The 13,782-nt window shown below is 40.1% G+C and overlaps 2 protein-coding genes across 3 annotated transcripts in view; one reads left to right on the forward strand and one right to left on the reverse strand.

Annotated features, from left to right (window-relative positions):
• Positions 1-7,366, forward strand: part of DNAJC24 (DnaJ heat shock protein family (Hsp40) member C24) — a 34,343-nt gene extending 26,977 nt beyond the window's left edge. Inside the window, exons 4-5 of the mRNA XM_085063000.1 lie at positions 4,791-4,859; positions 5,721-7,366. Coding sequence (XP_084919126.1) covers positions 4,791-4,859; positions 5,721-5,845 — 194 coding nt within the window. The 3' untranslated portion in view covers positions 5,846-7,366. The remainder of the gene's footprint in view (positions 1-4,790; positions 4,860-5,720) is intronic.
• IMMP1L (inner mitochondrial membrane peptidase subunit 1) overlaps positions 6,918-13,782 on the reverse strand; it is a 30,550-nt gene continuing 23,685 nt past the window's right edge. For both annotated transcript variants that reach the window (XM_085062998.1, XM_085062999.1), the window contains exons 5-6: positions 11,720-11,830; positions 6,918-7,082 (exon numbers count right to left, since the gene is read on the reverse strand). In XM_085062998.1, the coding sequence (XP_084919124.1) occupies positions 7,014-7,082; positions 11,720-11,830 (180 nt within the window). In that variant the 3' untranslated portion in view covers positions 6,918-7,013. The remainder of the gene's footprint in view (positions 7,083-11,719; positions 11,831-13,782) is intronic.

Consider the following 13,782-nt stretch of genomic DNA (forward strand, 5'->3'; position numbering starts at 1 on the left):
ATAGTCAGTGGCTCAGGCCTTCTCCAGCATGGATTTAGTGTCTCCAGGGTTGGAGATTCCCAAGCTGCTCTGGACAGCAGTTCAGTGTTTGAGCACCCTCACAGTAGAAAAACCAGCCAAACCCCAAATCGATCAAAACATGTTTTGCTTCTATCAAGTTGCATATAAGAACTTTGCAACTAGTCCCTTTCACTTCTCTTCCTTCCTGTGGCACCTCTGAGAAGTCTCTCTGTATCCTCCTTGGCCCTGACCATCTGGCAATCCAATGGACTTGCTCCCCTTTGTCAGGGCTTTGCACTGGGGACACCAAAACTGGACACAGGGCTTCAGATGCAATTTCTTCAGTGCTGAGTAGAGAGGAAGAAACAATCCCTTTGTTGACCTGCTGGCCATGCTCTTGCTCCCACAGCCCAGTGTGGGGCTGGCCTTTGCCACAGGAGTCCCACTGTGCTGACTCATATTGAGCCTATTGTCCATTAGGTCCCTCTGGTCCTAGTGTGGAACACTGCTTTCCAGCCAGATGGCTCCCACCCTATACTGGTTATTCCATCCCAAAAGCAGGACTCAGTCTTGGTTGAACCCTTTGATGTCCCTGCCAGCCCATTTCTGTATCCTATCCAGGCCCCTTTGAATAGCAGCCCTGCAACTTTTGTGGATTTTTGTTGACTTACAAAGGCACTGTATCTAAACAATCACATTACTGAGGCAATAATGTGAATTCACTCTGTATTTTAATTTCTAATGATTATCAGAAAGGTCACAAAATTAAATCAATAAGCTTGTGCCTTAGATTAATTTCTGGTGATAAATGTAGCAAATAATTCAAAGCTAGTCATGGGATTGACACTAAAACCAGTTGCTTTGCATATGATTTTGGGTGGAAAAATTAGGAATCATGGGGATTTCCCATGTATGGCTCTAGTGAGGTTCTGTGGAGGATGGTATATTTTCACATGAGGATGGACACAGATGTTCATAAATCATAGAATCACAGAATGGTTTGGGTTGGAGGACACCTTAAAGACCATCCAGTTCCAGCCCCTCTGCCATGGACAGGGACACCTTCCTCAGGACCAGGTTGCTCAGAGCCTCATCCAACCCAGCCATGAACACTTCTAGGGATGGGGTATCCACTGCTTCTCTGGGCAGCCTGTGCCAGGGCCTCACCACCCTCACAGTCCAAAATTTTTTCCCACTATCTAATGAGAACCTGCTTTCTTTTAGTTGAATCCATTCTTCCTTGTCCTGTCACTACATACTGTTGTATAATATCCCTCTCCATTTTTCTTGTAGGCTCCAAGGTTTTATAGGCTGGGGGGAGGAGTTTTCACATCTTGGTACATACCTCTTTGGGATTTTCGATTTTTTAAATTAGAGTTTTAGAAGAATACTTCAAATGCAATTTTCATAGATGAATAATATTCCAGTGTCATTTCCATTTTATTCTTGTGTCATTTCTTAGGCATGAGGAATTCCAGGTTCTCACTGGAATTGCCAGTGTTCCAGCTTGTGTCAGTTGCCTCTGAGAATGGCTCTGCTTCCACTCTCTGTTCCTTTCTGTTAGGCAGTGAGGCACAACAAAAAATTGTACTTAGCCTAAAATAGCACATTTCACTAATCCAGGCTTTGCTGACAATACCAGTGGTTTTACCGTGTTTGAACTCTCTGGTGTTAAATCTCATCTGCTACAAGTGAAGCAGGATTGTTTTGGTATTTTTATAACAAACATATCTTTTTTTGTATGAAAGTTCTTAACACATGACTTTGTTAAAATTTCACATTAAAGTAAGTGTGATTGTTTTAAATTAACTCAAAAGACTCAGTTTTAAGTAATTGTTTTAAAATGAAAAGTCTATCAGAAAAAATTAACTTGTGAAAACATCCAGTGATGATTTTGATGCAGAGTAGATATGAACAGTATGTGACTGACAAATACATATCTTGACGTTTAATTGTGTTTGGTTTGAAAAAAAAAATCAATCCTAAGTATGCATGCATGATAAAGAGCTAGAAAAATCCTTCAAGTATTATGACTATTTTTACTATTACCATAAACTGTTAAAAGGGTTGAATTTCCATTTAGTGCTTGCAACCCTTTCCCTAAAACCCAGGCTTAAATAGCCTAAGAAATATTTATTGTATCCTCAAGTGAAACTTAAATACCTTTCCTCTTTTACAATTTCTGAATGACCCAGCAAGGGCTCTAGTAAAGCTTTACTGAACCAAGCTCCTAATAGTTATTTAATGTTGTTCTGTAGCCTGAAAGAATCTCAGTAGATTTTTCCTTTTAATCTCTTTGAATTGCAGGCTCATAAACCTCTCTGATGAGCCTGCCAGTGTTTTCTTAGATCCTGCAGTTGAGACAATGGAGCTGCAGAATCCTTTCACCTCTTGTTGTCAGACAAATCCAATAGATGGCAAAGCCAGGCAGGCTGTACTACTGGGGAATTAAAATTTGTTTCACGAGTTCTGGTGGATGATCAGGTCTTCACATGTCCCTGTATGTTCAGAGTGTTTCAGAAATGACAACTCTGTACACAGAGTTTTACAGTCTGAGCAGATGTCACATGCAAGGCCACTGCATAACTCAGCACTGGTAACACTGCCAGTGTCAACCTTCTTTGGCAAGGGAGGGAAAATGGGACAGGTTTACCTCAGAGAACCACCAGCAAGGAGCCATGGTTATATTGTACCAGCTCCCTTCATGGTGGCTTATGGCCCATCTGCCCTTTTCATACTTTATAGCAGTGAGGCATGACCCAGACCTCCACCACCAATTCTGTAAAAGTTGTTCTGAGTGAAATCTTGCTTCGTGAATTCCAAATGGGTAACTCTGGGAGTTTTCTAACTCAATTTTTTGTTACCTGTACATGAAAATCTTTTCATTCTACAACTTCAGAGACCCTTTTCTTTTGTGAGAATTGTGAGTTTTTCTTCCCAGTATTAAAAAGAAATGTTAAATAGGAAGCATTTGTCATTTTCATGTTGTTCTCACAGTTACAGTACTGTCTTATTTGATTGCAGTGGTGAGAAGTATACACAGAGGTTCAGATAAGTAGGCAAACTTCATTTTGATCTGTTTTTTTATTGTTTTATTCCTCAAAGAAGAGGATTCTGCTTCAAGCAAGGCCTGCTGGAGGAAAGGTTTGTTGGGTGTTTTCAGGACATTCACCATTCCAGTCCTCATGTTTTGTAGCTTGTACCAGGCAAACTCCCAGTAACATTGGTGTTATTCGGCATGAGATAAGGCCATTTGATCCTTTATTGTATTTTGGCACCTCAGTCAACTAATGCTCTGATCAGGTGTAAGGAAAATGATGTTGCTCCATGTAATTGGTGTATCTTCCGGTTTTCTTTCATCATTTTTTCATCAAAAAATCCTGCTGATTTTTTTCCCTTTCTTTTGACAATACTGAAGTATTGGGTCTGAGTGGGTTAATTTTCTTTTCATTCTGACCTTTTCTTTACCAAATAGGTGTTCAGCAAAGGTAATATCAAAGAGGCAGTACTGATGCTGTCATTATTTCCAGTGCGTCTGATTTAATTGCTTTCATGAGAACTTATTTAGATGAGGCTCATTCCCAGGCATATATAATGCACATTTCAGTTGAAAATGGAATAGTGAGTTGCAAAATTAAGACTGGGATTTGATAGTTGATGGTTGGGTTTTGGTGATAAAGGAAATACTCCATTACCTGATCAGACAAAGGTTGGAGAGGCAGTTTTTCTGGGCTGCTGCTGCAGAGGGAGCAGCAAAGTCCTTCAGTTCTGCTTTCAGGCCAGAGCAAAGAAGTTACATGGAAGTTACAAGTTACACAGGAGAAGCTGGGAACCACTTAGAATACTCTACAATGTAGTGATTAGGTAGGGCACTCTCTTGGGAATTAAAACAACATAATCTGGGGCTCTGATTTTTCCAGCAAGTGCTCAATGAAATGTTCGGGAATAAGAGATTATTTCACTGCCAACTTTTCAAAGAAAGCTGGAGAAAACCCTCCATGCTCTCAAAAGCTATTAAACTATAAACAGGCTTAAGAACTCACTGCTCCAAGAGGAGGAACACCTCCCTCCTCAGTAACAACCTCATTTAAAGTCTGCTTAGGCACTAAGCTCCTGAGTCTTGTCCAGCTTAAGGCATTTCTGTGTGTGTGCTGAAGTTCAGCTTTTGGGCATTTCTTGTTCTTCAAAATACAGCATTTGGGGAGTTGGAGCTTTCAGGTGTCAGGCAGCAGCCAGGAGGCTTTGTGTCATTAAGTTGTAAGGAGTTACGTCTTTTTTTTTACTTTTTAAGTATTACTTTTTATGGCTTCACTTGTAACTTTGTTGACAAGATCTCACATTGTTAAGCTAAAGAACTTTGTGTGAACTTTGTACATCAAATATGAGTGTGCTGATAAATGGAAAAAAACCACCAATTTGTACTGCAGACTTTGCATTTGGTGCTGTCAGCTGTGTTGTACACTTTTCATGCTGTACTCAATGTTGGAAGAATCTGGGGGTTGAACAGCAGCAGATCTCTCAGGTACAGGCCAGAATTGACTTTGTTTCTGTGCTGACAGACTCTTTATCATAAAAGAATACTTGGACTACTCTTCCCTACAGGTGTTTTTTATTTATGTGTTTGCTGGAATTGCAATGGTATTCTGGAAACTAAAGTTTTAGAGAACTGCATTTTTAACTGATACAGTGGTCTAGGTAGGACTCTCTAGTAGGGACCAGATTGACTGCTAGGTATATAAAACTATTAATTTATCAGAAAAGACTGAACATCTGTCATGTTTGCTTTATAGAAGATAACCTGACAAAAGAATGGCCACTTCATGCACAGATTTATCTTGAGGATATGTCCTGGAATGAAGGTATGAGTGCCTTGCTGGTGGTTCCTAATGCCTTTCATTGTGTCTGTTAATGTTTTCTATTTTTTCTGCATCTTACACCATTGTTGTCTTACTTTAAGTTCTGTTTTTTCTGTATTTCATGAGACAAAGCTATTTTGCTCTCTGAGATTACCTGGATTAGAATTTAACTTTCTGTGACACTTGCTTTCCATTCCTTCCACATCTCTTCCCCCACCCCCAATTTCAGTACCACTTTTCACCTAGCTTTCCTCTTGTATAATTGAGTAAAGAGATTCTTCCCATATCTCTTGTGCCTCTTCCTGTTCTTCCTGTGATGATAGAATGCATGTGTTTCATACAGGGCTTTTATCTTCATCTTTCTTCATCTTAATTTTTTCTTCATCTATTTCCCTCATTACTATTACGCTGGCTTTTCTTATTTAATTGCTTTTGGAATAAATGGCTGATTTTTTAAATTTTTTTTTAAGATGTTAGGAGGGAAAATCCTACTTTCCTTTCTTCTGTTTCCTGGGTTAGCAGTCTGTTTTGGAAGCATCCTTGATCTGTCACATGTATGACTAACACCACTTAGCTTTTTCTTTGAACATCATCTGTTTCATGGATATGCACCTTGTTATTACTGTTGGGTTTTTTGAAGAGACTCCACTGGCTCTCCACTGGTTGTTTGCTGTAAGAATACCTCAGTCACTGAAACATTTTGAGAATACAGTTATTTTTTGAGCTACAAATGGTAGCACAGATACTGATACTTACAACCCAGCAGTGGGAGGTTATTTGTTACTAACAGCAGCTTTGTGAAGAAAATTCAAAATAAATTCTTGATTCTTTTCCAGCACTAAAGGCGCTTTTCTTTTTTGGCAGATGAACAACTCTATACTCTCTCATGCCGATGTGGTGGGAATTACAGTGTCTTCAAGAGTGAAACCAAAGATGTATCTTTGGTTTGTTGTGACACATGTTCACTTGTTATCGAGATCCTTCAGTGATTGTTTCAATGAAGTACATTAAGTGTTACAAACTTTTCAAAAGACTGGACAAACAAGTGACAGCATCTGCTAAAGAAATGTGTGTTAAAGGAAAGGGGAGCACTACAAGAAAAATTTCATTCAGGCTTAAAAATTAGAAGTGCCCCTTTGATCACACAGCTCTGCAGACACGAGGCTTGGATTTTCCTTCTGCAGCTAAAGAGCGGTTATTAAACACCTCCAACCCAGAACACTGAATTCTGTACAACTGGAATGTATCTCCTGATCTAAACAACGTTTCTTTCCCAGCAAACAACAGAGTAACTTCTTTCAATTTCAGTCTGAAGCAGCTCTACCTTGGGCCCTTCCTCTAAGATTAAATCCTTTTAACAGCTCGGATGACAAAATTCAATCAGGAGGCACAGATGTGAGAATGCTTTGAAGATAATGAAGAGCAAGCTTCAGTAGTGGGAAACAGGAACATTTTCTGTTTATAAGCTAAATATTTAAGTTCATTAAATCCCCTCAAGGACTTGAGCCTAGAAAGACGAGACAGTGGCAGCTGGAAGAGGCTGGTTGTCCCAGTGCTGAGGAGCAGAGCTGGTGGCTGTGAACTGCCCTCTGACAGTGACTGACATCACCTGGCCAGCCTGGAGCAGGAGCACACTCTGCTCTCCATCATCAGAACAAATGAAGTGATCATTCCTGCAAGGAAAGTTAACGAGGAAGCTGTGCTCTGACCCTGCTGGGCAGTTAAAGGGAAACCCCACAGCACTCCTGGCAGTGACCAGCAGATCAGAATCCCACTGGTGCCATGTTCAATTCCAGCCCTGGTACCACCTGCTGATGTAGGGAGAGGCTGGCAGTGGCTCTGGCTGTGTGACCACACAGTAAAGTGCGCTGTGCCTTTCCCATCCTTCTTAACAGTCAGTGCTAACCTTGGCTTGTAACAAAACCCCAACACCTTCTCCTAAAGCCAAGCACTTACTGTGACCTGCCAGAGGAAGTGGAGCAAGAGGCACATCATTTTTGTTGGTGACAGAAGTGTATAATTCTCACTCTGAAGTCAGGTGTAATTTCAAAAAGAGGCATCTTTGTCAAGTAATACTTGTGTTTATTTTAAGCAAAAATAATTCCATTAATTTTAATAGAAAATACTATGAAAACTGTCAATAGTAACTTAAGTCTTTTAATCATCAAGAAATCGATGGCTATTGGGGCTTGCACGTAGAAATCCAAAGTCGGTCAGCGGCCATATCTGTAAAATAAAATACAAGAGACTTTAATCACAACTCTAAGTTCAGTATTTTCATTTGTTATTGTAATTGTTTATAAACAGCATAATGTTTTATCTCTTTGGTTGACAGGGTAAAGAACTTTCCTCACCAATGTGCTTCTCTTACTAGGAGTAATAAATACTGTACATCACAGGGAATCATTCCATAGCGTGAACTTTAGAATTTATACAGGGCATGCTTTGCTATGGAGAGCCTCAGGAATTCCTTAACTTTTTTCAGCCATGGAAATAAGTATGTTCCTAAAGAGTGTCTTTCAGATTCAATGTTTTCTAGCTTGTTAAGCTCTTCATGACTTAAAAAGACAAGGTGTATGTTTTTTGGTCCATCTAGGAGAAAAAAGAGTATGAGACACATGGACCTCCCCGTGGTGAGGTGTACATTTGCATTTTCAAGATGGGCCTTTGAACTGCAAACACCAAACCTTGGGAAAAAAGATCTGCAGGCTACAGGTAAACTTAAAACATATAAACAGGAATGAAGGGGTGGAGTGCCTGCCACCATCAGGGCTCTGGACCAAGGGACTCCTCTGCAAAGGAGACAGTTATTTACAAAAGAGCACAACTCATGAGCCACTACAGCTGTTAGACAATGATGCTGACCAATTAAAAAAAATCTTCTCTCCAGAAATTAACTGTATGGCTTTTCATGTACTGCATGATCCCAGGAGTACTTTGCTCTGGACAGTCGCTAATTACATGCAGCATGGTCTCAAATGCAAAAAGAAGTAAAGGAAAGCAAGGACGTTCGTTTAGTCATTGTCCTTTGTCTCCCTTGAATGTTTGTCTCTTTGCAAGATGCTCTTTCAAAGATTGCACAAGGGGCTCAGCAGGAAGAAGGGAAAGATTATGCTGAAGAATCAATGCCCACTGTAATTCTAATCCCTTAAAAATTTCACAGCCCCTGCTCAAGATGAAGCAGCCTAGACAGAGAAACTACCTTGTTCCCAGAGTATCTGTCAGTATTTTGTTTATTGTGCTTATTTTTCCATAGAAGTTGGTCTTAAAGAAGGTATACAGTCACTGTCCAGGAATAGCAAACCTGACAGCAACTCTGTAACTGAGTTCATGGAACAGCCACAGCACAGAGGGAGCCTTTGCTGCTTTCTGTGTGGAGTGAAAGAGTAATTGTCTCATTTAAAAGGGGAAGCACCGGCAAAGTTTCAGTTATTTTTACCCATGATTTGTGCCCAGCACTGAAGGCCACGAGAGAAGAGGCTGAGGCAGCTGAGGATGAGCACAGCAGGAGCCAGCAGCAGCTCCCTCCTGACTGGGGCTGTGCACTGCTCCAGGGGCCTGGGCCCTCCGGAAGGCAGAAGGATGAATCACGCTCAGGACCTCAAGTGCTGTGGATCAGAAAAAGGCTCAAAGCACTCTGGTGAAAGATCTTAGAAAATCCTTGTGGTTCTGGCAGTGCAGCTAGGGAGGAGCATGAGGAACAGCTACTGATACACAAAACCATAGAGAGGTAAGTCTGTGTTGATCAGCCGGTGAGCTTTTTTAAGTTCCACACAAATATACAGATACAAGCCAACAACAGAAGGATATTTGTGATCTTGGTTAGCAGCAAAGTACAGAATTCAGGGCTATGCAGAGGGCCTGTGCTGGCTGCAGGCTGGGTGTCAAGTCTTTGTTTGGCCTTGAAGGCAAACAGAAGTAAAAGGAAAGAAAAATATCCCATATAACAAATCTAAGCTGATCTCAGTAAAGGCCTGGAGAAGGAAGTTTCTTAGTCCATTCACTCCAGCACAAATCTCATTTCAGGCAACTCAAATCACAGCTACTGCAATTGACTTTTTTCAGTAAAAGTAATCAAATTAGCTTTAAATGTTGCTTTGACAGTGTAATTTGAAATTTGTCACAGTAATCTTAGTGGTAGAGTTAGAATGAAAATTATGTTTTATCCAGTCTGCAGGCAGGGAGAACCTGAGAAACAATCGTGGTTGGAAAGAGATGGAAACCTCTCCTCAGTGAAACAAAGACATGCCACTCTGTGGTAATTCCCAAGTCCTTTAGAGTTATGACAGAAGTTGACTGTGACTTGTTCATTCAGACTGGCTCTTCCAATTAGCAGCTCTTTGCCCTCTTTGCTGTGGCCTACATAGATAGATTTGATCTGATGGACGGGGGATAAATGGGGCTAACTAGCTCTTTTGAAGATACACCAAGGGTCTAGTGTTGACATGGAGCCTAAATCCAGGGAATGCACAGGATATCCTACCTAGGACAGGATGAAGCATGGGTTCTGTCAAACTGGGATTCCCAGTGCTTTTACTGAATTTGCAGCTGCTTTGATTTCAGCAGCCCCTCATGGAATGAATGACCCTGTGTGTAGAATGGCAGTAGATGTGGTGGCAGGGAGGAAAAGGAGCAGACAGAATCACCTTTTGCTTTTCTGTAAGGGTTCGAAGCTGGTACACCAACACTGAGAACTTTCAGTCTAAACTTCAGATAAACATTTATGTTCTGTCAAGAATAGGTTGGCTAAACAAATTCAGCCAGCTAGGTTGGATAAGCTCACTCTCTTCTGTTGCAATGCATGACTTCCAAATTAGATTTGGGTTTTTTTGCATCCATTCCTAAAAATGTAACTTAGCACTGAAAGGCACTGTTACATGTGCTTCTCCAAAATCCATTTCTGAAAGCAGTAAAAACTGTCTGATGAAGGAGAAGCCAAAGCTGCAGCAGGCTGCATCAAAAGCACACAGAGGTTTCCTGGCCAGTGGTCAGTGATCAATCACCCCCATGCAGTCTATCTGCTGCCTCCCACTGCAATGAGCAGCAGCAACACACAGGACCAAGATCACTGTATGTTTATGTGAGTTATTGTAAAGAATCCATCTATAAACGCTCACTTGAAAAATAAACTCATTTTGCTTTCATTAGGCACCATATTCTTGAATTGCATTAAAACTCGAATAATCACCATTCTACATCACTGTCATTAAACAACTGCTGTAAAGTTTGGTTAAATTATTTTGGTTAAGTATCAAGTGATTACATACTAACTCACATACTAACTTTTTAACAGACAATGCTCTGGAATCCTAAAGTAGTCCTTCAATATGAATTATCTGTGTGTGAGTTCCACTCATTTTACTGAGTTTACTTGGGGTTCAGTCCTGTCAGTCACTTCATTAAAGTCTCTCAAACACCTTCCTTGTTGGGGTGCAAGCTGGACACAAAATCTATTGCTGTGGAGAGATACTGTGACTGATTGTGGCTGTCCACACACACAGGTTCTTCACATATCCAGTATTTGCTAACAGTCCCCTAAAAGTAAAAGTAAAGTAAACAGCAGCTTTTCTATTCCTGTACATCAGTTTGGAGAAACGTTTTTTTAGTTGCATTATTACTACCACATTCTCATTAGAGGAGTGTCAGCATATTAGCATCATTTCTATCTTAGCAGTCAATAACCCAAGCTAAGACTTGGGTCATAAAAACAGCCCTATTTGGAATCAGCATTTCCCCTCTGGTGTCCAGGGTAAGGCAAACAGTGGGAGAAGGGGCAGAGTGCTGAGTAAATACCAGGGAAGAACTCAGAGCAAATGCAAACCAGGAAGAACAGAGGTCACCCAAAACTTGCTAGAAGGGCTGAGGGGGACATGTTGTCTGAGGTTTAGTAAGCAATTACTGATTGTGCTCAATAGCTGCAAGGAAGATTTTTTGAAAAGTCCCAAACTGTGTTCATAAATACTGTAAATTAAGGATATAAGGCTTTGTTAAATTGGAAAGATCTAATTTGCCCTGTGTAATACAGCTGTGCTAAATTATGGGTTTGTGGATGTGTTGAACTATATGGAGAAAACCTTTTTTATTGTTCTGAATGCACAACTTTAAATTCAGCTTTCTAAAAGCAGGTGCGTAAGTCTGTAGTACACACTCCCCTGTTTCTTTGATTCAGCTTTTTAGGGAGAGGAAATTATGTTACATTTCTGCTTTTTGGTAAAAGAGTAAATTAATAATGCAGATAATATGACAAAATAATTTAGTGTAAAATAAAGTTGTAGAGTTGTTGAAGCAGAAGGAGGAGGAACTATGATGGTTTATACAGTACAATATTAATTCAAAACATTTTTTTAAAATAGAAATGTGGTAGACAGTTACGGTGGCACAGTGGTGGACTCTTCTGTTAAAGCTTTTTCACTTTTTTTAGTCTGAAAAGCAGTAGGGCCAGTCTGTATGTCCCAAGTATGTGTGTGAGTCCTCAAGAGAATCTTTTCCTCCATTTTGATTTTGGGACTTAGGAGCTACAAGAGTGAAACACAGAATGCCCTTTTCTACCATTTTGCAGAAGCAAGAATCAAATTAAGGATGGATGTACATCTGTGCAGTAGGTGTATGTGGGAATGTTTGTGTTTTTATCAGGTTTGGATTTGCTTGCAAAATAATTAGTTTTCTGAGCAGTGACTGCCCAGAGTTCTGCTATAAAGTCCTCCCACCAAAAACTCAGTCGTTGATTTATCCTCTTAGAGCAGGTTGCTGGAGTGTCCATGCTTTCTTTTACGTTGCTTTGGTCAGACAAGTTTCAATACCTAACACCCAAGCATTAAAAATGTAATAATGCAACTATTTTTAGATAGTATAAATATATCTACCTTAAGACAAATGCGTCCTCTTATCAGCCCGTAAGGAACAGGTCCGTAGCACCTGGAATCTGTAGAATTCCTGAGATTATCACCTTCTAACCAAACATGTCCTTTAGGCACCTATGATTAAGCAAGATTGAGATGTGAAAAGAAACCAGAACAGAATTGTGTTAAGCACAGTTTGCCTTACAGTGTATTTCCTGCTTTCTGTGTTCTGTATTTCATGACTGTAATGAACTAATTTTTATTGAATCTAGTAAGATCCACTGCCAGATTTAGAGGGATGAGAAGGAGTGCTCCAAAGTATCTGTTCTATCATGTGCTCAAAAACCAATGGTTTGCAACAAAAAATCCAAAATGAAGATGTAAGAGGTTAGACCAATGTGACAGGGTCATTAATTTAATAGACTTCAAAAGAGGTCATTAGGATGTTGACTGAAAATCTGCCCTCCTGTCGCAGTAACAGCATGAACAGGGCAGCCACACACTCATCAACATCCTGGGGCCAGCACCAAGGCTAGACCTGTTAGTAGATTCATGATGAACTAACTGGTAATTGATTGTGACATCAATTACGAATAATCTCATCATTTTATCGGAGTAGGCTTGTCAAAGTTCTAATTAAGATCACAGTTCATTCTATGTGCAGGCAGAATCCACAACACATTATATTGCAATAATGATGATCACAAAATAGCAAATCCCTTTTTATAATTTGAAAATTAATGATGGTGACCTTATACTATATGACAAAGACCTTTCATTGCCCATATATATTATGCATTAACTATATTACATACCACACATTCATGGCATTCACTGGCTGACTCAATGACAAAATGAGAAATAGCAACATAGCTGTAATAGTTACCTAAATGAGAGTATGAAGCTTTCATATGTGAAGCAGTTGCTCCTACAAGTCTTAAACTAAGATTTCTGCTTGGATAATACAATCCTATTTTGTTGCGTTTTCTTAAAAACATTTCAGATGCAAAGAACCTCTTCCAAGTTACCAAATAAAATATTTAATAATTACACTTCTAATTGGATTTTGCTTCTAAAAAAAATTTCCAAAAAACTTTAAACTAGGCTGAAAATTTAAGTGAAGCAACGTATTCTCAATCTAGAGAATATTTAATATGGACATAAAACTAACATACATTTTTCCAAAAAGCAAGAATGTACTTGAAACACTACTATGACCACATTTCAGAGAAAAAATATATGGAAACTAACTAACTAAATAAACTAACCAAATAAATGAAACTCTAAGTATAAGCAGCATGAGTATTTTAGAATTGAGCCATGTAGACTCTAAATACAACAGTCTACATAAGACAGAGTTCCTGGATAACAGAATAAACAAAGTGAAATACCACTCTAGAGTAAAGTCTGGTTGTGAACCATTAGGAACAAATCCAGGTCCCCCACTTGAGGAAAATGCCCACTGGTACCATCTCCTTCCACAGGCCCCTGTACAAAGAAATGCCACCTGCTTTGTTTTACACCAATCCACTGGTTCAGTCCAGCTCCTCTACTGCTTGTTCTCCCAGTCCTGCCATACAGGAATTCCCTATTCAGCTTGTCTGTCCCCTTGGATTTTTGGTAGGCTTATCAGCTTGCTGGCACATGCATTACCTTGGGCTGGGCAGCATTTCTCATCTCCCCTACATATAGAGCAGAACTAAGATGGGAAAGTCTCACAAGCCCAGCCACTGCATTTTCACAGGACAAGCAGCTCTCCTGCAGAACCAGCATTTCCTCAGCAGGGCAGGTTCCTGTGAAATGCTGCCTCTGATTGTCTGCAGATGACTCCCTTTGCCTCAGCAACCTCATGCCTCTGTTTTGTGCAGATTATCTGAGGATTTAGTTCCAAGGAATGGCAGTTCTCAGGCGGAACTGGTTATCTGCAGTGCAGCTTAAATGTGTGAGAATAAACGACACCCATCAGCCACATGACTCTTCCCCTTCTCCCTTCCCAGGCTCTAGCACAGGAGCAGACAAACCAGAACAAGGCTATCCTTGGGAAAAACTGAGCTTGAAGCAGTACTTTATTCTCTTTCACTCCAAAT

Source organism: Lichenostomus cassidix, chromosome 5, assembly GCF_008360975.1.
Source record: "Lichenostomus cassidix isolate B80296 chromosome 5, HeHo_3.0, whole genome shotgun sequence".
Lineage (NCBI taxonomy): Eukaryota > Metazoa > Chordata > Aves > Passeriformes > Meliphagidae > Lichenostomus > Lichenostomus cassidix.